The 27,792-nt window shown below is 42.4% G+C and overlaps 1 protein-coding gene across 1 annotated transcript in view; it reads right to left on the bottom strand.

Moving 5' to 3' along the window:
• The window catches only part of phactr3a (phosphatase and actin regulator 3a), a 96,868-nt gene that overhangs the window by 39,792 nt on the left and 29,284 nt on the right, over window positions 1-27,792 (bottom strand). The window contains 9 exon segments of the mRNA XM_034171542.1: window positions 3,020-3,163; window positions 3,166-3,207; window positions 3,210-3,307; window positions 3,382-3,541; window positions 3,544-3,606; window positions 3,753-3,902; window positions 3,905-3,967; window positions 6,042-6,209; window positions 10,910-11,074. Of these exon segments, the coding sequence (XP_034027433.1) occupies window positions 3,020-3,163; window positions 3,166-3,207; window positions 3,210-3,307; window positions 3,382-3,541; window positions 3,544-3,606; window positions 3,753-3,902; window positions 3,905-3,967; window positions 6,042-6,209; window positions 10,910-11,074 (1,053 nt within the window).

The following is a 27,792-nucleotide window of genomic DNA, read 5'->3' as shown; positions in this document are numbered from 1 at the left end:
GATAGGTCATCTGAAACAATGTGGATTAAATGTCTTGTCAAAGGACACAGACAGGTACCATGAACGGTATTCAAACCCAGGTCTACATATGCTAATCAGGCCAGCTTCTTATCCACTGAGCAACCTGGTCTACACTGATGGGGTGAAGATTAGAGTCGCAGTGAAACAGACTGTTTTCGCAAGTCAGAACAGACACTGAGGAAGGAGATTTTCACCAAGCCAGATGTACCTCCAACATGACAACCAGCCATCCAGCAAAGCAAGTTCAAAAGGTCCAACATAATCTGCATGTCCACTACTTCAATCTCAGCAAGCCCAAGTGTCCATGAGCTCCAACCCCACAGAGATGGAATGGACCAAAAACGACTAGACACACCTATTTTTTTTACCTTTGACCCCAAACAAGTCATCCCTCTGGGTATCTCAGTAACCACTGAGGCCACACGGCAGATTTCTGCCTTAAATGACCCCAGGTTTCTTTTGTGACACTGGAAACACATTTACCTGATAGTAAATGGAGACCACTGTTTTTACCTTTGTCCACCAATAAAATGGCTTCTCGCTGTATTTCAGTGAAAGACGAGTAAAATGGACATTCAAGATGTGCTTGTCAGGAACAGAAAGGAGAAAATTCAAGTCGTGCATGTGAGCGAGTGAATTCACAAACAAAAAGCACCAGTTCTTCACAGACTCCAACGCAGCGGAATAAAAAGTGTTGCTCTCACAGAGTGACACTCATACGATGTATTATGGTGAGAATAGCAAGAGACATAATGGAACTGTTATCCGTCCGATGTCCAATTTTCTGATTCTTTTTCTTAGATTCTGTCTCTCACAGTTGAAGTGTATCTACGATAAAAATTACAGACATTTCCATTCTTTGTAGGTGGGAAAACTTGCAAAATCAAAAGTGGATCAAATACTTATTTGCCTCACTGTATATGTTTTTGTTCTCCTACAGAGAATTCACACTCTACAGATGGTTAGCCGCTTAATCCGATCAAAATGTAGCACATGCCGAATTATAATAACTCCAATTGTATGACAATAAATAAATACAAATCACATTTTTTGCCACCAGATCCAGACAAACATTTCAGTCACAAACGTTTGCACGCAGAGTGGTAGATACATTACCTCCTGCAAGAAGGTTGTTTTTAGTGCTGTCTGACTTTGAGCAGGATTACGTGATTGTAAAATTGAAAATTTTTCAATATTTTTAGGAATTTCTCAAGTGATAATGCACAGATCTTTTTAGGGGGAAAAAAGAGAAAAAGAAGGTGAGATTTGGTGCAGATCTGTACAACAATAGAGATTTTACTAAATATTTAATGTGTATATTTACGTTTCTATATATGAATTTTTGAAGTGATCCAAATGGAGGAGTGGATCCAGGATTCTTATTATTAAACTTAAAAAAAAAAATGCAGAAGATCAGTAGTTCCCAATCCTGGTCCCCCTCTAACTGCATGTTTTCCATCTCTACTGTCTGTTCATGCTTGATTGGTGGAGCACACAAGAATGTGATCATCATCTCGTGGCAGATCAGGGAGAGATGATGGAAAATGTGCAGGTTCGGGCATCTGTTAGAGCACCTCATCTTGGTGGAGGTGTGCACTCCATTAGTGCTGTTCTCATTTTTGTTGTCTGTTTGTTTGTTGTTTAAAGATCTTGCATAATGAACAAAATATTGGAAATGGCTCTGATGCTCAGTTACAGTCTGGTCAGAATTATTTGCATCCCTGAATTTTAAGTACAGAATTTCAAATATGTTCCAAAATAAATGATTTTTTTTCTTTTTTAAAATCATAATGTTTCATAAAATATGAGATTATTCAACAACAACATGATAAATCTGTCTGGAGTAGACGGTCCTCAAAGACTGAGACCAGTGAGGGAAGCCACCAAGGCTCCCCTGACAAATCTGAAGGGGTTTATGGCTGTGATTGGAGATACTGTGAGTAGGACCATTTTTATCTGTTTCCATGTCCAGTAGAAAGAATTCTTTAAACGGGTCATGAAAACTACTTTTTTTTTTTTTTTTTTTTTAAGAAAGCTAATTTCGAACCCTGGCCCAGCTAAAAGAGTCTTTAAACACATATTTTTGAGTTTCGTCAAAAATACAACACAGACGTTGAGGTCAAGTACCCTTAAAAAAAATAATAATAATAAAACTGAGGTTGTCACACAAGTGTGGAACACGATAGAGGAGGAGTTTGCACACAACTGAACAATGTTGCCACAGTTACTTTGAAAAGTTACTTTATTTCTTACTTCATACAATGTATACAGTTACTTCCATGGCAGCTTTATGCAGTTACTTTATTAGCAGCTGCCAACAAAGTAACTAATAGTTTGCTGATTACGTTGCACTTTTCAGTTGTTGAACATGAAATCTCGACTTTGTTAAAGGTAGTTCTTGGAAAAAAAAATATTTCGCAACATAAGAGTCATTTTAAAAAGTTTTTGACTACAGATTTGAATCTACCTGACCTTTGATGAAGACCAACCCAAAAATTGATGTTTTCTAATTACCCATAATGCAATGTATCACTGCAAGTGTTCCAGTTTGTTACAATTTTTGGGAATCCAAGTTCTTTCCTTGAGTATTCAGGTAAAAACGCGCCAAACAGAAGTTATTGACAGTTTTATTCCGTTAAGCTTTGTGATCTCATAATATTGATGCAAACGCAAACCAAAACTCTTCTAACAATTTCACCATTGCCTTAATGTACCATGTCATGTTGCATTATGGGTAATAAAACACAGATTGAAGGTAATTTTTTTTTTTTTTTAAACCATCTTGATTTAATTCTGGATGAACTTGGCATCCAACATTGGGTGACCCTTTCAGGTCAATCTTATTTAATATTTTTGAGTTAGATGAACAAACAGCCACATCGGATAACAACTTCATCCACTTCCCAATGGATCTGAAAGCACCTTCCCTCCATAGTGTTATTGTATCATGCTGGGTTGCAGAAACAGAACAACATAACAGGAATAGATACCATGAGTTATACATGTAAACTACATTTCTGAAAGTTGTCCAACCCACCGGAGATGACGGACTCGTTCCAGCCGTCCAGGTCAGTGGGGAGGCCTGAGGTGTTGGAGAAGCACTGGTCCAGCCGTACGTTCTCCTTATTCTCCTCAGCCTCCTCTTGGGCCAGTCAGACCCGCCGCCTCCCACACAGCCGCCCCCAGCAAGGAGCCGTGTTGGTTCTCCGAGCTGCAGGAGCGAGACAGTCGTCCGTCTGAGCACCACAGCCTGGGAGGTGAGCCCTGCTCACACCCGTCACGGACACTAAACAGACAGGTAAAAACACATTGATGTGGATGTTTCATATGAAAAGAACATTTCATCAAATCTGACTTCACCTCTCCTGTCTGTTCTTCGAAGCAAAGGCTCTCTGCAGTTCTTCCATAATGCAGCTAGGGGGCATTGGAGGGTGCATATTGCCGAGATGTGGGGACCCTGAGGGGTTGGAGAGGGGCCCTCGCAGTGGCAGGGTCATAGAAACCAGACTTTCTGTGGCCCTGGTGGAGGCTCCTTGGGGAGGTAGGAGTTGGGCAGGTGAGCAGGAAGCGACACAGGTCCTGAATCTGAAAACCAACAGTTACCACCCTTGACTGGTCTGAGGGACCCAAAGAAACAGTTACGTTTGTAACAGAAATGCTTTGTGTCATAATGCACTGCATGTTTCTACAGAATCCGGTTTGATCCCATCTCCTGACTTCTGGGTGCTCACCTTCTCCATGACTCATCTGAGACAACAGTTTAGGAGGTACTTGTGGTGGAGACGTTCCTGGCGGAATCTCCTCTTCTGGTTTTTCTTCCATGTGCACAGCCTCTTCCTGCAGCCCCTCAAGCAAGTCACTGGCGGGGTGCGCCTCTCTTCTCCATCCTCCTCTGGCAGTGGGAGGTTCTCATTCACACGTTCGCAGTCCTGAAGAGGAGCAGCTACTGGAGGAAGAACATATTGATGCTTCACCAAAAATTGACTTGACTGTGATCTTTGTTCTAGCAGAAACATCATGCATGTTGCAGACCTCAGCAGACTGCATGGGTTGAGAACATCATTGAAATGTATATGCTGCCCTCTAATGGTATGAATGTAGACCTGCAACACAAATACTTTGAGTAGGACACAAACGTCATTTTCTATACCCACTTATTCCAATTAAAGGTCCCGGGGCGGGGGAGCTGGAGTCTATCCTAGTGGTCACTGAGTGAGAGGCGGGGTGCATTGTGGACAGGACGCCAGTTCAACACACGGCAACATGTAGACCTGCGGTCCATTTATAGTCACTAGTTTACCAAACCTGTCTTTGGAAATGGAAGGAAACCAGAGCACCTGGAGGGAACGCAGGTAAACATGCAAACCTCAAACGGAACCAGGTGGGAGGTGATTTCACAACCTTATTACGTAAGGCAACAGTGCTGACCACTAATCCACTAGGACACAAAGAGTTGACTTAAATTAAGATGATAGTTTGGCAGATAATAGTTTATTAAAAACAGCCTCAACTGTTCCCTCTGCCAGGAGTAAATATATTGGAGGAATCCCCGATGACATCACGGGGAAACCCCAGCAACAAAAACTGCTCTTGTCAATGAATCTTGTAAGGCTAAGAGACTGAAGATGTGTCATTTTTATGGCACAAACACACGATTATAACATGGCAATGTTGAGGCAAAAAATGTCAAATCAGCTCTTTTCTTCACTTGTGTCACTTTTTTTTTCCCCAGAGAAAAAGGGAATTGTTTTGCGAGAGAACGGCAAAATTCTGTGCACCTTCTGTCTGTCCTCAGCCAACCAGCCTTGGTTGGAAAGTTAAACTGGAACTGATCAGCCGTCTTGTGATGTGTAACTGCTCAGAAAACGTAACTGTAGGAACAGGCCAACAATTACCGCATTTTCTGGGGGGGTTTCAGAGGCCTATGCCTGGTGTGACTTACACTATTTACACAGGGCATTCCCAGGAATCAAAGCACTAAACAACACAGAGAAAAAAAGGTCCACTGCAACAATCCACTAAAATCCCAAATTAAATAGCTGATAATACAGAAAAATGTGACTTATACTTTGGAAAATGTACTAAAGATGATATGGGCAGCACGGTGGCTTAGTGGTTAGCACTGTTGCCTCACAGCAAGAAGGTCATGGGATCGATTCCCACCTGTGGCCTTTCTGTGTGGAGTTTGCATGTTCTCCCCGTGTTTGATTGGGTTCCCTCCGGGTGCTCCGGTTTCCTCCCACATTAAAAGACATGCAGGTTAAGTGAAATGGAAACTTCATAATTGTCCAGGTCTCCATTGCAAAAGAGATCTCGATCTCAACTAACCTGGTTAAATAAAGGTTCAATAAATATTATATATATATATATATATATATAATATTTAATATAAATCAAATAATTATTTTATAGCAGCAGCAGCATGTTTTTTTTGTAAATATTCAGGATTGAAATTGTTAAGATTGATTCCTGCCGGTCCAGTTGTTTTTTGCGATTCCTTATCAATTCCTGATCAATTTTCTTTGTAGAAAAATGAAGGCCGACAGATGTTTTCAGCATCAGTGGAGCTGTTTTCCTGGTTGGTTTGACATCACGACGTTACAGCTGAAATTATGACACGAGCTTCCAACACGAAACTTTCAAAAAAGCACGTCAGCATGATATGAAGATGAATTGCTAATGTCTGGTGTAGATTATCAACACCGATAACTGGTCGAACCCAGGCCAATAATCGGTAGTCTCTTAGCATATATATTGGGTCGACCCCTACATCAAACATTAGCAATTTGTCAAATTTGTATATCAGGGGTCAAGGGATTATCTGTGCCGATAATTGACCAGGCCAATAATCGGTCGACCCCTTAGCATACTCATACGATTCTGATGGAAACCTTTCAAACGAAATCTCAAATGGAGCCCGTCCTCCATTCCCATCCAAACTTTTTAGAGTGTTTTTGTGCTGTTTCATCAAACCCATTGTAATAATGGTACACTGATAATCAGGTGTATGTGTGTAATACCTGGAGGGGGGAGCTCCTCCTCAGGGCCGAGGTATTCCACACTGCTCACTGTGAGGTTTGGTGTCAGAGGTCCCCCGAAGCCTCCGAGCAGGACGCCGCCGTCTGAGCAGCAGCCCTGAGTAGGAGAGCTGGGGTCGTGGCATAGAAGACTGCTGGATAACGCTACATCTGTCAGTGGGAAAGTGAGCACACATAAATAATCAGGCCGGCTTTCCTTGAGGACTTGTTTTTTTGTTTTTAAGTCCCCCACTATGTCCTTCATGTTTTGCCTCTTATAAAGCCGATTTAGTAAAATTACAATGAAAGCTGTGGGTGGATTAACCCACCAGGGGTCCCTGGGGTAAAAAGCTTCTGGGCCACTGATGACCCCTCCCACTCCACACCCCTGTCCTCCATCTAATCTCTGTACACTTTGGCATCCAAATACCAACGCAGAATTACGCATGACAGCTTTGTTACAATCTGCAATAATTACATTTATCACTTTTATGTGGAAAAACACAATAGTTGGAGAGAATGTCTCGATTCTGAGGCCCATTTCTTGTCTGTTCTCAGCCAACCTCAATCAGCATCAGTTTTTGTTTTACAGATTTTGGGGGTGGTGTAAGGCCTAACTGCTCATAAAACCACAGATGTAGGAACGGGGTACAATTAAGTGATGCAGGATAATGATCCATCACTGGATTCTACTTTTGGTAGAATTGATCGATATTCTATATCTCAGTTACAGGACTTAAGACATGAGTGGGTGTATCCTGGTCAACCTAAGATTGGTTTACAGTCACCTCTTTGACCACAGTTTTTTTCCCAGATTGCAGCTGCTATGTCTATATTGCCCTCCGCTATTTTATCATGTGGTGTGCACCAAGGTTCTGTCCTGGAGCCTGGAATGTTTTGTTCTCTTTATTTGCTTGGCTACATTTTAAGAACTTTTGAAAGCATCTTATATGAATGCTATTCAGATGATATTCAGTTTTCATGACATTACTAACATCTCCATACTACAGAACTGCACTGGCGTTATTAATCAGTTTTCTTCACAAAAGTGAAGTATTATGCCCCTCAGTCAGGTTTGCTTGTACAGAGATTGAGAACCTCAGCTCTCTTTCATCTTTAGGTCAACAAACAGTGAGGAATCGAACGGTCCTTAGTTATCCACGTAGAAGATAATTAGAAATTTACATCAAGTGGACTACTTGTTGGACTTCAAGAGGGTTTGCTACATATCCAAATTACTTCTTCAATGAGTCAGAAGTTGCTACAGCAAGCTTGCTACAAGAATCCAGGTGTAATGATAGCACTGTGCAGCGACTTAACCTAACTCTATGACTTTGAGCCCAAGACAGACTGTGGATGTCAAACACATTGCACGATACATAAATATTCTATCTGACAAGGCTTCAAGTCTGGATAATAATGTCATCTGTGTTCTTGCCTTATCCATTTACGGAGCCTTACTGCACAACCTGAGATGGAATTGACTGTACATGTATCTGTGTCATTTTGTTAAGATTAGTGAAATTTGCTAGTTGTGAGATCCCCAATAAGTCATTTTTGGATTGTTTACATGCACTGCAGTTCATAGGCTTCTCACGAGGTCCTCCGAGAGTTCCTGGATGACACCAATGCTGATTTATCTCTACTGGTTTCCCATAAAGTTCAGACTTGAAGAGTTTGGTGACACTGCATAGTCAATTATCTCTTTACATTTGTCATCTTTCAAATGAGATGTGCAGATCTCTGAGGTCAACTGGCTTTTGATCCAGATGGTAACCTAATGGCAAGTGTCCTTTTGAGGTCACTATTTCCATTGGATTGAAGATCAGTGGATATTTAAAATTCCACTTGTTTAGACTTTTGTTGTGTTTATTGTGTTTTAATTGTGTTTGTTCCTGAGTGTGAAGCCCTTTGTAGCAGCTGTTTTTGAAAGGCACTACATAAATAAATGTACAGTAGTGTTCAGAATAATAGTAGTGCTATGTGACTAAAAAGATTAATCCAGGTTTTGAGTATATTTCTTATTCTTACATGGGAAACAAGGTACCAGTAGATTCAGTAGATTCTCACAAATCCAACAAGACCAAGCATTCATGATATGCACACTCTTAAGGCTATGAAATTGGGCTAGTAAAAAAAAGTAGAAAAGGGGGTGTTCACAATAATAGCAGTGTGGCATTCAGTCAGTGATTTCATCAATTTTGTGGAACAGGTGTGAATCAGGTGTCCCCTATTTAAGGATGAAGCCAGCACCTGTTGAACATGCTTTTCTCTTTGAAAGCCTGAGGAAAATGGGACATTCAAGACATTGTTCAGAAGAACAGCGTAGTTTGATTAAAAAGTTGATTGGAGAGGGGAAAACTTATACGCAGGTGCAAAACATTATAGGCTGTTCATCTACAATGATCTCCAATGCTTGAAAATGGAAAAAACAAACAAAAAAAAACAGAGACGCGTGGAAGAAGACGGAAACAACCATCAAAATGGATAGAAGAATAATCAGAATGGCAAACACCCATTGATCAGCTCCAGGATGATCAAAGACACTCTGGAGTTACCTGTAAGTGCTGTGACAGTTAGAAGACGCCTGTGTGAAGCTAATTTATTTGCAAGAATCCCACGCAAAGTCCTTCTGTTAAATAAAAGACATGTGCAAAGAACACATCAACTGGCCTAAAGAGAAATGGAGGAATATTCTGTGGATGATGAGAGTAAAATTGTTCTTTTTGGGTCCAAGGGCCGCAGACAGTTTGTGAGATGACCCCCAATTCTGAATTCAAGCCACAGTTCACAGTGAAGACAGTGAAGCATGGTGGTGCAAGCATCATGATATGGGCATGTTTCTCCTACTATGGTGTTGGGCCTATATATCACATACCAGGTATCATGGATCAGTTTGGATATGTCAAAATACTGGAAGAGGTCATGTTGCCTTATGCTGAAGAGGACATGCCCTTGAAATGAGTGTTTTAACAAGACAATGACCCCAAGCACACTAGTAAACAGGCAAAATGTTGGTTCCAAACCAACAAAATTAATGCCTCGAAGATGTGAAGAAATCATGAAAAACTGTTGTTATACAACTAAATACTAGTTTAGTGATTCACAGGATTGCTAAAAAAGCACTTTGAACATAACAGTTTTGAGTTTATAGCATCAACAGCAGATGCTACTATTATTGTGAACACCCCCTTTTCTGCTTTTTTTTTTACTAATAGCCCAATTTCAAAGCCTTAAGAGCGTGCATATCATGAATGCTTGGTCTTGTTGGATTTGTAAGAATCTACTGAATCTACTGGTACCTTGTTTCCCATATAAGAATAAGAAATATACTTAAAACCTGGATTAATCTTTTTAGTCACATAGCACTACTATTATTCTGAACACTACTGTATTTAGTTTTAGCTTGTTTTGCTAGTCCTGCACCTTATATTTTGAAGTGGCATATGAAAAAAGCCTACATCATCATCTATAATCACATCATGCCATCATCTACACCTGTGGCAAACTGCTCCTGTATACTGATGTGAAGGAAGTACTGTGATTCAAACTCCAGAGCAGAAGGTGGTGGTAATGCACAGCTAAATTGGATGTCTTCTTCTTCTTCTTTGTCTTTTGGCTGTTCCCGTTAGGGGTCGCCACAGCAGATCAATCGTTTCCATCTCACCCTGTCCTCTGTATCTTCCTCTGTCACACCAACCACCTGCATGTCCTCCCTCAGCACATCCATAAACCTCCTCTTTGGCCTCCCTCTTCTCCTCCTGCCTGGTGGCTCCATCCTCAGCATCCTCCTCAGACCCAGGTATATACCCTGGGTCCCTCCTCTGCACATGTCCAAACCATCTCAATCTTGCCTCTCTGACTTTGTCTCCAAACTGTCCCACCTGAGCTGTCCCTCTGATATGTTCATTCCTAATCTTGTCCATTCTTGTTACTCCCAAAAAGAATCTCAACATCTTCAGCTCTGCCACCTCCAGCCACTGGATGCCAACCACCATAAAACAAGACGAAGATGATGCTCTGAATGAGATGGAGTGAAATCATGAAAGCATGCTCTCAAACTGAAAGGCCGTGCCCCAGAATAAAGAGAAGAAATATAATCTCCCTACTTCTCTGCACTCCACTTGTTTGGACTGTGTGAGACAGTCAGGACAGAAAGAGCAGGACGGCTAGGCTAAGTAAGACTAACTATTGTGTGTTAAAAATGTATAGGAGTTTAAAAAGTTTTAAAAGTAGTTTAAAAATTACATTTAACAAGGAAAATGTGTGCATGTTTAGCTCTGAACAGAGCCACCGAACAGACATCGGTTTACCCTCAGTTCTTTGTGCCTGGTACAGTAACAGAATTAGCACATTAACTTCGGCTACCTAACACTGTGTTTACATTATAAATAAATAAATCACCAACTGAAATCATTTTCCTTCTTGTTGCATGAAGCAGTAGCACCACATTTCAAAAATAAATGTGACTTATGGAGTGGTGTAACTTATATCTATAGTCTGGAAAATACAGTATTATTTGCTTTCTGATAAGTTCTGTATGATCAGATGTGTCAGTACTGAAGAATGGAAGCTACTGGACAACGATTTTCCTATTGGCAAAGTTAATAATTATGTGATGCATCACATTTGTCGTATTGTATGAATATTGATCTAAAATAAATATTAATAATATTGATATCACCCTTTTTTTTTTAGCTTGATAGAATTTCAAGTGTTTTATCAGGTTGTGCGCTTCATCTCACATTTTTCCACCCACACATTTTCTCTTCAGAGCTTTCAGTCAAGGCGCTGAGGAGGAATGTGAGTGCTCCTATTTGTGGAGGTGACCCTGAACATCTCCTCTTGCCTTCGCCCACTCGCCTGCATACCTGTGGAGCTCTGCTTCAGCTTCTCGTTTTTCTTTTTCCGCCACTTCCAGGGCTTGAAGAGGCGCCCCAGGGTGGCCAGCTTGCTGTTCCGGCGGATCGGCGGTGTGTGCACCCCTGTCACCAGGCAACCTGTCCTCAGCACCCTCTGCTGGTCCAACACTTCCACTGCAGCGTGAGTGGAGAAGGCCCAAGAGTTGATCCAGAAGGAGGAAATGGCAGGAAACCGACCAAGTATGTAGATAAAAAATGAGGTGGGAAGAAAGAGAGAGAGAGAATGAAGCAGGGTTAGTTTTCTCACCTCACTGAATAAATCATGATGGACTCCAGCCACTGTGAGATGATTGAATTAGGAGGACTAATTTGATCAAGGAATATTCCCTCAGGGCCATCCTGAATCTCCTCCCTTTGAGCAATACATCATTTGTCAGGTTAAATATATTTCACAGTAATAATTTGGCTGTGAGAACACAACAGACACACAGGCGATGGATTTTCCAGAAGATCAACAGGTGTGTGCGTCTCTGTGCTTTCCCAGAAAAGGCATCAGACACACGGCCGGCAACAACAAGGACAGTTGTTCAGATGAGTCAACATTTGCACACATAGTGTATCTCTGTTTTTAGGTGAAGTAAACATCAGCAAATTACTTTTATTTTTGCTCTACCACGTTGCACAGCGAACCCAAACAGACAAAGAAATCACGCAGGGGCGGCTCTATAATTTATTAAATGGGGTGGCCATGGGGGTAAATGCATTCACTCACGCCTGTTACTTTGTAACAAGAAACATTTTATTTAACTTAACTGAGATTTTACTGGCTAGGAATAGAAACCATTAATATTTATGGTCAAAATATTTTTACAACACAAAAATTTAATAAATATTATTATTATTTATTCATTCAGTCAGTCACTCATTCATAGGTTGTTAAAGCCTTGGCATATACCCTGCAAAATACGTGGGTGAATAAAACAAAAAAAATCCCTGTGCAAAGCAGAAGCCACTGAGTTTCTTGGATGGTTGGGTTGGAATATGATTTGTAATGGATCCAGAGGTGGTACTGGCCGCCTCAAACTCCCCTTCTAGAGCTGCCAATGGCGTTACACAGTACCATTATGATTTCAGTGTGCTTATGCCAATTATGTGTGTGTCTGACGTTGATCCATTTATCCTCACGATAACAGGAATGAAAACAACGTAAGCTAACACAATAATCCATGAAAAGTGCAGTTGCTTTTAAATTATATATTAATGTAGTTATAATAATGGATGAGCTGCCACACTGCCATGCCTTTACAGAGAGCTTGTTTCTCTCTTGAAAGCACTTTGGCAATGGGTGGGTCCATGTCCACAGGGCTGCTCACATCCAGTCACAAAGAGGCACGAAACCGGTGTTTGCAAATGAATCTCATGTACTGAAGAGCTACATGTTGCCAGTGTGACAAAACTGGAGTGAAATCAACCTTCAGGAGGAGGAGAGAGCTTGTTCAAATATTCAGGCCGAGGAGGCGAGGATTGTTTGGGGGGGATGCAGGGTGTGATGTGGCGTACAGTGATGGAGGAGGGACCAATCAGCTTGCTCCTTTTCATGCTGTGCACAGCCTCTTCTTTGAGGAACAGGATGGTCATAATGATTAGAGGAAAGTGACGGCAATTTGAACATTTGGGCCTAAACGTTGCTTTTAAAATGCCAGCAGCCCGTGCACATCGGTCTCATAACGCCATCTCAGCTGCAGTCACACATGCCACATCAGCAGAGTTGATGCTGCACAGAATCCAGGTCAATCTGGAAGGAAATGCACCCGGTCAAAAAGAGAGAAACAGTGAGAGAGGAGGGGGGAGGGAGGGAGGAGGATGGAGGAGGAGGGGTTAGAGGCCGTATGTCTGTGCAAGAGGGGGAAGAGGAGGTGGGGTTAGGCCTGCTGCTGTTGCCATGGTGACCACATCCAGATGCGGCAGCAACAGTGAGAGCCCGGTGGGAGGAGAGAGTCTGTCTGTAGCTGGAGGAGAGAGCCCCCTGTGCAGACATAGCTACATCTGAAGCCAATGTTGCAGCACCGATGCATATGGGTAGGGCGGCCAATCCACATGGAAGATGAGATCTGACTGCATTTGAAGGAGGGAAAGAGTTGGGGGGTGCAAAGAAGGGGGATTCCAGGGAGAAGAAGTGGGAGGGGAGGGGAGTGTGTGGGGGGAGCTGTTGCTATACGGAAGAGCATGCAGGAGAATCTGGCCTCGTCCAATCACAAAGCGGCTATTGATAATACATATCAAGTAACTCTTCATTTTTTATAGAGGGGTGTTTATTTATTTATGTTTTTTTTTTTTGTGAGAATGGTAGAAGTGTGGGATGATCGCAGGGAACACATGCACATGGAGGTTTATGTCTTAAAATGTGTGTCAGAGAAGCATGAATGAGCTGTGTGCAGCGATTACGTGCACGTCTAATTAATATAACACTGCGTGCAGGATTTATTAAAGCCACGTGTCGCGTTGATGCAGTGCACCACGAGTTCTATCGTCTGTGCATGAGGAGTCTGCACACGCTGTCATCCCGATCAGGTGGTGGACGGCAAGACGCCACACACACACACACACACACACACACACACACACACACACACACACACACACACACACACAACACACACACACACACACACACACACACACACACACACACACACACACACAAATAAAAACCATCCTGGTGCACGCTGCACTCTGGCATACATTTAAAACATTTTAAAGCAGGTAATAAAGTCAGGAATATGATCACGTGACTTTGCAAATAAAGCCGAGCATATTTGTGCCATCAGGGGCCACACCCCACTTAAGCAGCACGTCAGCAGATTTCAGCAGCTCTGCAGGAGTCCTGCAGCCTCCCGCCTCACAAAATGTCACCGAAGCAATTAGAAATACAGGTGAAACATGCCCTCTTAAAATGTAAAAACCCTCACCCTAAACCCGAGTGTAAAAATGCTTATTCCACAATAAAACGCTAAAGTCCAGCTTCAGAAGGTTGTTTCCAGCTCTGAAAACCGCAAATGCAGAAGATGTGAGCTACAAATATGACAGGGAACCTATTTGTGATGTTTACAGCGATGGATTATTTTACAGAACGGTTTGAGCAGCGACGATGTACGTGACACTACATGCAAAGTTTCAATAATCACCATGGAATAACTTGTTTTTACTACCTGCTGCTGCAGTTCTCATACACAGCCACGTGCACAGCCTTATCTTCACGATAAGCGGTGCACCATCTAAAGTGCACATTGCCAGTGGATTTGGGATGTGTTCCAACACACGCTTCTATTGAACGCTGCAAAATCTGCAAACTATTCACTTGAATCAACTATCTGCAGAGGTAGCTCAATGGGATTGAGTTGGGCTACCAATATGTAGACCTGGGTTCAATCCCCGACCTTTGAAGGCACTTCCTCTGCATTGTCTCAGTCCACCCAGCTGTCCCATCCAGGGAGAGACACAAGTGATATAAACAAGACAAAAATTCCTGTCAAACTACCACAATTTTCTGGAAGCTGAGCCAGATATACTGTCTGCTATGCGATGTGGGTTAAAACTTGTTGCAGTCACTGCTGTGGGTGAAGCTTGATTCTCAGTATTACAGAATGGCAACTATATATCATGTAGTTGGTTAAACATCACAACTACATTCCTGAATAAATGTAAGGACAAGGTTCTCAGGATTGTCCATAAAAAGTTGCATCACCTGCAGCCTTTATAGTGGTAAGATAAAAACTGTTTGCTCTGACTTGACAGAAAATTCTGTGCACTCTGAAACAGGATAAGGCAGGTAGTTCATTGGGATAAGGAGACAGGCTACTAATATGTAGACAGGTACAAATCCTGCTCAAACTACCATTCTGTGCCTTCAGACAAGGCGCTAACTCTACATTGTCTCAGTCCATCCAGCTGTAAATGGATACCAGCCTTGGCTGAGGAAGCAACCTGAGTCAGTCTGGTGACCTGTCCATGAAAAGACATAGACTATCATCTGCTTCATGCTTTGGAATCCAGGATAAGTGTTGGCACCAATGGGCCATAGGGCATATGTAGGACTTACTTCTGAAGCGGACATGAATTGAGTTTTTCTGTCAAGTATTAGTGTTTATAATTTGCTTTAGTATTCAAGCGTGGTTTATTATGAATATTTATGATTTACTATCAGTGCATTTTTATTTCAAACCAATATGTAGCCTTCAGTTCAGATTGGTTTTTGGGTGCTGTCTGCTGGCCAACCCAGAGAGGAAGAGAACCCATGTAAAAATCACTAAGGACTGTTAAATTCAGGGCAGAAACTGCCCACATTAAAATTTACATGTCTTTATATGGACTCAACAGGAAACTTTTTTTGTTTTGCAGTTGTAGTTGCTTAGTCATAGTTGAACAAATATGAAGATTCAATGTGACACGTCTAAGTGTCACACTTCTCTGTGCAAGACTGTTGTTGTGTCCTTCCAACCTACCATTCTGCTGTGCTCCACCTCATTCACACGTACTCCATGTTGCTCCTCCTGATTTAATTCCCCTTCTCTCCAGAGCATATCTTCAACTCTCCAGGTTTACCCAACCTGCTCTCACTACGGATCACAATGTCATCTGCAAACATTACAGTCCATTGAGACTCCTGTCTGATCTCATTCATCAATCTGTCCATCACCTTGCAACAGGAAAGAGCTCAAAGTTGACCCAGGGACCCCTGCACCTTACAGCTCCATGACCCTGAGCAGCAGCCGGAGCTCAGCTGTGAGTCAATGAGAGGCGCTACTAACCGGACCAGCTACAACAGTGATTTGATTGATATAATCCCACCTCCACCTTGAACCTTAGACCTCACATGTCACCGCAGTTACCACTGTCCTCACACACGTCCTGTCCCAACCTCAAACTTGGTCTTGTACAGAACAGTGACACACACCATTTATACCATGGTGCAAAGCAAAATGAACACACTGGCCACATTTAATACATGATGTCTGCACTGGGCTGCAAACTGCTGACTGACGGTCATAAAGCAGGCCCCCTACCGGCAGTTTGAGACCTCTGATCTTATGTGTGCATGTTGCAGCGGTTTCACTGCAGCTATAAAGAAAGTGATCCTTGATTCCCATCATTGCTGCAGCCATCACAAAAACCTCACCTTCTTCCTGCTCTAAAGCCCTAACATCCAAACAGGCAGCTGCCAACGTGCCCTTGAACGCACCACCTTCTTACCCACTGACACGCCGGCTAACCTCCTCGCTTTACATCCCTGGCATTACAACTGTGCTGCCATCTGTCTGCAGCCTGCTGCCTTCAGGGTCCTGCCACAGTCAGTGAGTGCAGATAATGAGTGAGAGAAAGAGAAGAGCCTGAGCTCAGAAAGACAAAAAAGGGTATCAATGAAAGAGAAAAGCTGAGATCAAGAATGGCAGAGGGATTTATTAAAGGAAATGACAGAAACAAACGCCTGCACAAAGTGGCTGTTCAGGCAAAGTCCCCTCACATGAATGGGATTAGAAAATGTTGCATCATAAAGCATTGGTTCTTTGATGATTGTTTCTCAGTCACCATCCTCAACGTCCATGATGCCGTCACATGACTGTGAATTCGTGCTGGTGAAGCTGGACCACACTGGCGGATAAATAGCAAAATTATCAAGTGTTTTTCTGCTCTTTGGGCTACGTTTCATTCGGCAAATCTGAAAGTAAAATTTCACTGAACAGAAGGCAACAATGTCCACTGGGGACGCTGAGGTCGCATCCTTGGTAACGGTTATCTCTTGTTAGTATTTTTTTTCTTTTTTTCATGCAGCAATAATTTATTAAAAAGGCAGAAGAATGGTGCTTTCTAGTGAAAGCCTAATTTACAATGAGAAAATACTATATTATAGGAATAATAACAGCGAAGCACGGCCCCACTTTGTAACACAATAAAAGATTCCTTAGTGCAGAAATACATAAGTACAGTGTTTCTGCTCACTGGACCAAAATGCATAATTAAATCTGGACTTTTTTCATTGCAGATTAGTTATTACATCTTCAGTTTTGTTTATTTACCAATTAAGTACAGTATAATACACGAAAATGGCAAAGGCCAGAGGAGCAGCAACGGCTTCTGCACTAGCTGAGACACCTGTCAGAGGGAGAATTTTTATTTTCCGTGTTTAATATTTTCATTCATGTTTCATTTGTTTTGCAAAAGGATTTCAATAACTTAGTTAATTATTTATATTCTACTGACATTTATTTATAGCAGTGAGAGCTGTGGCTGCCTCCACATCAGCTTCCTGTATCCAGTCAGGTTTCTCCATGCTGTCTCCAAGTAATAAATCTTCTCAGAGGCACTCATGGGTTTAACGAATCCCCTGAGCTGGCTAAAAAATGATGTGGGATTTTTGTTATGTTTTTAACCAGTCAGATTGCAAGGATGCTGCGGTGGGTGTGTTCTTTGATACTCCGTAACCTGCTAGCCAGTGCTGCCAATTTAGAGACTTTGTATTAGATTTAGTGACGTTTTGGCTCTTAGCGACTAAATAGTATCAAGCAGCTAGTGACAAATCTGGTGACTTTTACTGTATTCGTACCAACCAGTCAGTTTGTAAATGTTAGCTGAATATAACTAAATTACAAAAACCAACAAAATTACAGTGATATAGTCCCCGCCCCCAATCCATGCAAAACCCCAAACAAAAAAAAAAAAACATGGCAGAATGGGTAACATGATCTTGCACATTGTTGCATTTTACTTGTAATATAGCATTAGAACATGTTTTACTTTGTCTGTTTTTTTTTTCGGGAATAATAACTTTCTCACAGTATTCATTCGATTTTTTTTTTCATGCAACAGATAGCAACTGCACGGAGAAATACAATGTGCACTATGTGGCATAATATGGACACATATACGCAACATGTGAAGGGTTCAGATGCGAAACACAATAGCTCCAAAATGACAAATTTTTAGTTGAGGCCAGCGTGCACTTAACTGCTTCGGGAACTATCAGTGTGACAAAATATTAAAGAATTTGAATGAATGACTTTTATTTGATTTATGGAAATCTGTGCATTTTACGAGGTCTGTGAGAAAAGTACCCGACCTTTTCATTATATGCAAAAAATATATGGATTTGATTCATATGTTTTTTACGTCAGCCAAGCTTGAACCTTCGTGCGCATGCGTGAGTTTTACACGCTGTCGGTGGCGTCATTTCACCTGTGGGCAGGCTTTGAGTGAGCACTGGTCCACCCCTCTTGTCGTTTTTTTCATTGCGAGGAAATGGCGGAATGATTTGGGCTTTATTCCATCGAATTTTCCATCAGGTGAATGACGCAACCGACAGGCGTGAAAAAACTCACGCATGTGCACGAAGGTTCAAGCTTGGCTGACGTAAAAACATATGAATCAAATCCATATATTTTTGCATAAAATAAAAAGGTCGGATACTTTTCTCACAGACCTCGTATATTTTCTTTTAAATCCTCATTTGAACTGCAGTCTCCTTTTTTTATTGAACTTCTGGGTTTTGCATCTGAACCCTTCACATACAAAAAAAATGTGTAAATACGTATGTAAATATATTTAATAAATATGCAACAATATACAATTGCATAAATATACAATAGAAGAGAACTAAAGAACAGATTAATGTGCGGCTGGGGATGATATGAAAACTTTTTGTTGGCACTACAACTCGGAACTCCATCCTGTAATGTTTCAATAACCTTGCAACATCTGTCACGAAACATTGCACCAAAGTCAGTATCAAAAAGAAAACACGCTGAACACTGGCACCTGCTGGACAGTTCATGTGTGCATCCATATGAAATATTTGGGTTTGAACCTGGCTGACCTGGAAGGACCAAGTCATGGTGACATCACATCATCTCTTAAAATTTTAAGTCAGCTGAAAGAAAGACAGAAAGCGCGAAGGCTCGTGTTAATGAGATGAGTCACTGGTTGGGAACAGAAGTTGTTTCTGGGACGCGGTTTCTGTGTCCGTGTCAGGCTCCATGAGTCTGCAAAGGTCAAGCTTCCAGATCATCAAAGTGATTACAGCTCGAGTGTGAAGCTCCAGTATGTGGGCTACTGGCACCAAGAACATGAAGTGATGTCAACGCGGCTGACAGCCAATAGGAAAAGCCCGAGGCCCTCGTTTGTTGCCATATGTTGGTGTTGAGATTGAGGACTGTCAGTGTGGCTGCAGCACAAACAGTCAGACACAAAAATCAGTTTGGAGGCTTTTTTCTCCTCCTTCATGCTGAACGTAGGTTTGGTTTTAATTTAAGGGAGTTCGGATTCATTTTTACATTGAAAGAGTTAAGTTTAGGGGTCGAGGTTAATGGTCACAGTTTGCATTGAGGGAGTGCCCCTATGGTCAGATTAGCTACAAACAAGGGTGACAAGCAGTTTGCGTTTGCCGCTTGTCTGGCGTTCCAAGGCGGGCCCAGCTTGTGGTTAAATGGCGTTACTTGCACATAATGTTTTAATAGATATAAAAGACGGGGGAACCAATGAGCTTTCACTCGCTGTTTGATGGAACCAACGTATGACTGATTTGTGTGTCTTGTAATACCCTCAGAGATTTCATCTGGTTACAAGAACAAACTTTCATCTGGTTACAAGAACAAACTTTTCAGATTTAAAAGTGTCTATTTTACAGTAATTTACTAAGCCTAAGAGAAGAAATACCAAACATGTTAGATTTATACAGAAATACAGCTATCGCCTGTTCCATCATCTTGGATTTGTTTGTTCACACAATCAAACAATGTGCATCACGCTGTCAATCACTGGGTTTGGCAGTCACTGTGTCACATCATTCAACATTTGCATAAAATAGACTTCTTGTCTATTTTGGCTGGAACTACCTGGCGGCATAGTGACCAATTGTGTCTTGTTGCTAAAAAAAGGCCCACTCTGAAAACGAATGGCAGCTGGTCGCTGTGCCACTGTTTCTTCTAGCTGATGCGATCATGGAGGTTGGGTTTCACTGAAGGAGGTATATACTTCATGAGACAAGCACCAGCACCAATGGGCCACAGGGTGCATATAGGACTTACATCTTCCATCATCGTGATCACGAGACCTCATATAGTTCTTTTGCCATGATATTTCTGTCATTGCATGGTGAGAATAGCAGATGGTCACCTCACACTTTTACTTTATCTGTCTGCACTGACAAAGGAGAAGCTCTCTCCAGTGTCATTGTACATTTTGTGTAATGACAATAAAGGGTATTTTCAATTTCAATTTTCAATTTATTTTCATTGATATAGCGCCAAATCACAATAGAGTTGCCTCAAGGCGCTTCACACAAGTAAGGTCTAACGTTAGCAACCCCCAGAGCAGCAGCGCTAAGGAAAAGCTCCCTCTGAGGAAGAAACGTCAAGCAGAGTTTAATCATCATGACATTAAATTATTTTCACGATTATACATTTCTTAAAACAGTTCAGGTTATATGATCGCTGATTTCACTGTCCATTTAAATGGGGAGCACAGAGCGCATTTGTTTTTTTTTTTCCTCTCATTTCCTTTTTTTTGTGACAGTTCTTTTTTTCACAGTTCTTAGAAGACTGCATCATACCTAGCAACGGAGTCAACCCCGCCTTCTCACAAGATAAAACTGTTGCGTCCCCTCCTTGCTCAGTTGCTCTTGGGCACTTCCTGGATCACTCTGAGGATAGGATTCCTTGCCAGGAATTTTTAGGCTAAGTTAGGAGTGCTCTGAGATGCTTTGTGGATTTGGGCCTTGATCATCTGTGAAATCACCTATTTGTTGTGTGGGCCGCTGAAGAGGAGGTACTGCTGGCCCACCACCACCAGAGGGCGCCCTGTCTGGAGTGCGGGCTCCAGGCACCAGAGGGCGCTGCCGCCTCACAGGAGCAGCCGGGGTGACAGCTGTCACTTATCGCCTACAACAGCTGTCACCAATCATCTGATCAGCAGGGGTATATCAGCAGGATGACATCTCCACCTCTTTGCCGAGATATCGCTCTACCTAGAAGGTACCGTACTCAGCCGACTGTGTTCTTTGACATTAACCCTTTGTTACTTTTGTGCGTTAAATAGCAGACATTCTTCCAACGAGAGGTGGAGGTGGTTTTCCCGCCATACGGGTTGCTGGGTGCAAACGCACCCACATTTAACTGTTTTTGTTCCTCGCCAGCAGTACCAGATCCGACACGCGGAGGCAGTGGCCACCTGGGAGTTCGGGACTTGGCGGCTCCAGTATTCCCGGGGTTCGGTGGCGGAGGAAATCGTGTGGTTCCGGCTCTGCTTTGGACAGACGTCTCTTATCTTCGAGCCTGCCCACGTGACACATTTTTGTGAATTGACTTCTTTGTCTATTGTTGTAATCCGTTGTGTTTGTTGTGCTTATTCACAACAGTAAAGTGTTATTTGACTTCCTCCATTGTCCGTTCATTTGCGCCCTCTGTTGTGGGTCCGTGTTCCTACACTTCACAACACTATGAGGGTGATCAGTTGTACGGGAAACATGCACCGTTTTAGGTCGTCTTGTCCCCCACTGGCCTAGATTTTGCTCCTGTATGATGTGCTGAGGTAACTTGCATAATTATTTGGTGTTATATAAAGAAATGAATTTAACTGTGTAAATTTTTGATCCTACATCCTTTGACCTCCACATTAGAAATATTACAAGGACTGCTTGGGACTACTGCAATGTTGTATTTTCTGGTTTACCACAGTCCAGCATTAGGGCTCTCCAATTGGTTCAAAATGCCGCAGCCAGACTTTTGACACAAAGTAGAAAGTTCAACCACATTACAGCCATTTTGGGATCTCTTCACTGGCTTTCTGTTCCAGTGAGATCAGATTTTAAGGTTCTGCTATTAGTCTATAAAATTGTTCGTGGACTGGCACCTCCCTACTTAAACCCTACGTACCAGCCCGGGCTTTGCGTTCTCAGTGTGCAGGACTACTTTGTGTCCCTAGGGTCAATAAGAAGTCTGCAGGTCATAGAGCTTTCTCTTATCATGTCCCTGTTCTGTGGAATGATCTCCCTGCGTCAATAAAACAGTCAGATTCTGTGGAAACTTTCAGGTCCAGACTTAAGACGCACTTATTTTCCCTTTCATATGGTTAGCATACTGGCATAGTATAGTTCTACGCTTTTTACTCCAATTCATTTTATTTGGAAATGGAGTGTGCCGCGGCCTCAGCTTTACCTAAATTCTGGGTCTTTTAGTGAAGCTTTGGGCTAGTGGCTGGCAATCACCTTAGTATTTCCTGTTTTTTTTTTTTTTTTTTTTTTTGTTTAATGCTGACAAATTATCCTGTATTTCTTGTCTTTCTGATGACTGATTCTGTTTTTTTCTCTCTGTTTAAGGTGCGGCTCCATCTAGAGATGGGTGTGGTATTTGTACTGGAGACCCTCCTGTCCTGTGCACCAACAGCATTTCCTGTGTATTCATTTTGTGAATTGTTCTGTAATTTATGTTTGTAGCATGGCCCAAGCAGAGGGTCACCCCTTTGAGTCTGGTCTGCTTGAGGTTTCTTCCTCAGAGGGAGTTTTTCCTTACCACTGCTGCTCTGGGGGTTAGTAAGGTTAGACTTTACTTGTGTGAAGCACCTTGAGGCAACTCTGTTGCGATTTGGCGCTATATAAATGAAAATAAATTGAAAAAAAATTGAATGTCTGATGGGTTTTTTTAAATCATAACTCTGGTAACACTTGTGTTTTTGATGAACTGCCAATGGAAACTTGTCTGTTAAATAAGTTGACACTAAAATCACTGGTTTCTGAGATTTTAAATAACATTGATGGATGCACACGATTGGACACGTTGACTATCAGGCAGGCAATAAGCACAAATTATTATTGTTATTATTGGGCAGGGTATATGGATCCACATACAGAGGGAACTTACATAATTACAACAGAGCAGTGATTTAGTCAGGTCATGCAACAGTCTGAGAATAAAAAAGTCCCTTTACCTTGGCTCACAGCCATTCATTCCCTGAGGAACAGTTGTAAGGTGACACGGCACAATCAGAAAAATGTGGCGAGCTGCTGCTGCACACTGGTTTCTCGTTCTAATTGCAGCTCGTGTTTGAGCTGTTACAGCACATTAAGTTGTTTTTAATAAGCCTAAACCAAACCCACGCTCACATTTCTGCACACTTGCGTTGCAAATGTCGTGATTATTTTGGGGACTCGTTTGGAGGTTACAGTGCAAACAGCAATGATTTGCACCTTGCCTTTTCCTGCCTGGAGACCATGATGCACTCTGCTCCTGCAGCATGCTGGGGGCTCAGTGGAACAGTTGCATATCAAAGCGTGCACGTTCTGCAAGCAGCGTGTTTACTCTCTCGTTCAAACACATGCACAGTACGCTTTGTATAAATTTTCAGGCTTTGACCCAATCGGTTGTAAATATCATGAATAAAATTACATGCTGCTCCTCCCCCACCTGATGCTGCTGTTGGAGTCTGAAACCGTCGTCAGCGAAAAATACCCTCAGACCCACAGCGGACACACCTGTGCACAAACTCTGAGGATGAAGCTGATCCAGAGGGACTTGAACTATTAGAAATGTTAATATGTGACCTCTCTGTTGTGGGAAAGCTTTCCTTCCTCTCAGTGACAAAACGTGTTAAAAAATAAACAATTTCTGCATGTTTGAGGGTAAAAAGGAGCCGCACACCTCAGCGTGGAACTTGTAGGTCGTTCAATTGAAGTGATTCGCAGCACAAAAGGCAGATGGGGTGAACCAAGACTTCCATTACCTGATTGGAGAGAGAGCTTCTGGGTGGGACAGGATGACATTTCTTAGAGCGAGAACATCTCACAACCGTCGGGGGTTGAGAGTTGGTGTCGGGCGAGCAGGTTGAAGTGACATGAGGCTCACCCTATTGTGTGTGTGACAGGAAGGACTCTTTAAAAACGCGATGGCTGATGGCTCCAGTGAGCTTTCACAGCTGAGCAAAGATCTCCTGAGGTGAACATGAACACTTGTTTGTATCCCCAAAATCAAACTAGAGTTATAATAAAGATACAGGACAGAAATATTAAGACCAAGTGTTGGAATCTGTGACGTGAAGAAGAAACCTTTGGTGTTTTCAGATTTTACCTGTGTGTGTGTGTGTGTGTGGGGGGGGGGGGGGGGTAAAGGAACGCCACAGAAGGGAGCATTTTCAAGGACTTTTGAGGCACTGAGTTCTAGCTCTAACAACAGCCCATCAACACGGAGATGAGTTCAGGCGTATCTGCAAAAGTTTTGTGTCATATCAACTCTGTGATATATGAGACGCTGATTCTTGCTTTTATTTCTTCCAGATTGGACTATTGTAATGCTATGTTTTCTGTTTTTTTGTGAAATAATGATGTCATAGCTCCATCTCTGTAATTGTAGCCTGAATCTCAGCTGCAAGCCGTCACGTAACGACAATAACAACAGACTACAGACGTGTAGTCTGTTATTATTGACTCATCAACGTGACTCATTAACTGATTCCACCTGCTCAAAGTGATATTAATCAGTGAAATCACCTGGTGGAGTCAGTGGCTGCAAAGAAAACCTGCACCCTCATGGCCCTTTCTGGAACAAGTTGCCCACCCCTGGTCTACACCAATGTCTCAGCTTTTGCGCTTGCTTCAGCATTTGTGTTCACCGTCAAGCTTGATGCACATGTTCCATGTCATCTTCTCCATTTTTTTGTGGGAGTGTTACATCGCCACATACAGGCCTGGCATATATACTACAGCATTTTCAGTGGTTTCATATGTACACAGTTTTTCTTGAAACGGTGCCTTGTTTATGGAACATTTTTTGAAAATGACAAAGAACAAGACTGTACAGGGAAAGTTCCATTTCCGTGTGGACAAGGCACGAGACTCACTCTGGAAGGGACGCCAGTCTGATGCAGGTTACTTCCCCACGCAAGTCTTGTACCCATTGACAGATAGGTCATCTGAAACAATGTGGATTAAATGTCTTGTCAAAGGACACAGACAGGTACCATGAACGGTATCAAACCCAGGTCTACATATGCTAATCAGGCCAGCTTCTTATCCACTGAGCAACCTGGTCTACACTGATGGGGTGAAGATTAGAGTCGCAGTGAAACAGACTGTTTTCGCAAGTCAGAACAGACACTGAGGAAGGAGATTTTCACCAAGCCAGATGTACCTCCAACATGACAACCAGCCATCCAGCAAAGCAAGTTCAAAAGGTCCAACATAATCTGCATGTCCACTACTTCAATCTCAGCAAGCCCAAGTGTCCATGAGCTCCAACCCCACAGAGATGGAATGGACCAAAAACGACTAGACACGCCTATTTTTTTTACCTTTGACCCCAAACAAGTCATCCCTCTGGGTATCTCAGTAACCACTGAGGCCACACGGCAGATTTCTGCCTTAAATGACCCCAGGTTTCTTTTGTGACACTGGAAACACATTTACCTGATAGTAAATGGAGACCACTGTTTTTACCTTTGTCCACCAATAAAATGGCTTCTCGCTGTATTTCAGTGAAAGACGAGTAAAATGGACATTCAAGATGTGCTTGTCAGGAACAGAAAGGAGAAAATTCAAGTCGTGCATGTGAGCGAGTGAATTCACAAACAAAAAGCACCAGTTCTTCACAGACTCCAACGCAGCGGAATAAAAAAGTGTTGCTCTCACAGAGTGACACTCATACGATGTATTATGGTGAGAATAGCAAGAGACATAATGGAACTGTTATCCGTCCGATGTCCAATTTTCTGATTCTTTTTCTTAGATTCTGTCTCTCACAGTTGAAGTGTATCTACGATAAAAATTACAGACATTTCCATTCTTTGTAGGTGGGAAAACTTGCAAAATCAAAAGTGGATCAAATACTTATTTGCCTCACTGTATATGTTTTTGTTCTCCTACAGAGAACCATAAATTTCACCAGTTCTCACCATGTGGCTGAACTATGGCCTCAAACACATCACGACCAATTGGTAAGAGTGGCGACCAACAGCTCATTTTATAAGACCACATGCCCTGTCTCACACGTACTAACTGTCCAATGACCTCATTTGTCACGGCTCTGTGGCTGCACTATGATAGCGTGTAATAACCGTGTAAACAACCATCGCAAGAACATCACAGGACACACAGACTGTGGGGGCCAAACACAAACACTCGGTTCCTTTACAATTGCAAAACTACAATGGTTATGACAGAATTTCATAAAATAGAGATACAGCAACCTCTCTTAAAAACAAACCCGCAAATCAGTCCAGTGTTCTTGTGCAAAAGGCCGACTATGAACATTGAATCCAACACGATGGAGCAAAAAATCCGTCCACTGCAGCGCCTGACTCAAATCGTTACATTGATGGATGAACATGTAGTTCCTCATTTACTTGGAACCATTTCTGCTCCGCCAAGAGGTGTGGCTTCCCAACTTGGCATAAATACCAGTGCAGTTCTCCAAAAGTGCTAAAAGAGAGAGAGAGAGAGAGAGAGATGAGAGAGAGAGAGAGAGAGAGGAGAGAGAGAGAGAGAGGAGAGAGAGAGAGAGAAAACCTGAAATTCAATCACAAAGTAAATTTGATCACATTGTCATTGTGATGATTATTCATCTAAATAATGATCTTAAATGTGAAGGGGAAAAGATGCTCCTTTATCAGACTGAAAAAAAATGTGTTTTATCATTTTAAATAAGATGCGTATAATATTTTTTGTTGAATTATTTGGTTCAACACCCCGGTGGGTACAGAAAAACTACACAGATATCGGAGCGCACCAGGTACCTTCTGCATAGAAATAATAGTTTTAAGCATCCTGTAACTTCAGACACACACACACACACACACACACACACACACACACACACACACACACACACACACACACACACACACACACACACACACACACACACACACACACACACACACACACACACACACACACACACACACACACACACGTACGTTGCAGGAAAGTCTATCAATACATTTGATTGTCTTTTCTTAAATATAGTGGAAAATCCTTCTATACTAATCTGCAGTAAAAGCTGTTGATATTTGACAGCAAACATGAAAGATGCACAACCGCATTTACTGTACATGTGTGACCATGAAACTGAAAAGACTAATTAAACTTCCTGCAGTCACCAGTAAATATGATCTCACTCTTCTTTTCATCCTGAAATCAACAGATTCAAAGAATTTGAACATTGTAGTCCTCACAGTTGCCGAACAGACAGTGAGGAAAAGAACAAAATATGTCGACCATGAAAAAGTTTTCTATCACAACAACTGTAATGCCTCACTTTTTAGTAGAGGTTTAAACCACAATCCTTCAACTGCTAAAAGGATTTTCTGTCACCACATACTGCCGGGCACTGTGGTGCACCAGTACCAACCCAGCACTCACTGCAACAGTACAGGGTCTGGCAATGGGTCCAAGGATTTCATCCCTATACCTAATAACAGTCTGGGTGCTGTTGTCTAGCCTGTAGAGGTCCATGTGTCCTTCCAGGGATTTGCCTCCCGAGACCATCTCTGATCTACCATCAAGCTGGTCATGATGAATGATGCTGCAGGCAACATAACGTTCTCCAGGACCCTTTCACCTCTGTCACGTGCTCAGGTTGACCCTACTCTCATCTGTCATAAAAACAGGGCACCAGTCGACAATCTGCCAATTCTGGTGTGCTATGGCAGATGCCAGTGCCAGGCAATGAGCACAGGGCCCACTAGAAGATGTCAGGCCCTCAGGCCACCCTCATGAAGTCTGTTTCTGATTGTTTGGTCAGAGACATCCACACCAGTGGCCTGCTGGAGGTCATTTTTGTAGGGCTCTGGCAGAGCTCATCCTGCTCCTCCTTCCACAAAGAAGCAGATATTGGTCCTGCTGAAGGGTTAAGGAC

The sequence above is a fragment of the Thalassophryne amazonica genome, chromosome 6 (genome assembly GCF_902500255.1).
Source record: "Thalassophryne amazonica chromosome 6, fThaAma1.1, whole genome shotgun sequence".
Classification (NCBI taxonomy): Eukaryota; Metazoa; Chordata; class Actinopteri; order Batrachoidiformes; family Batrachoididae; genus Thalassophryne; species Thalassophryne amazonica.
Note: the sequence above shows the minus strand (reverse complement) of the source record. Positions and strands in the feature narration are given on the sequence as shown.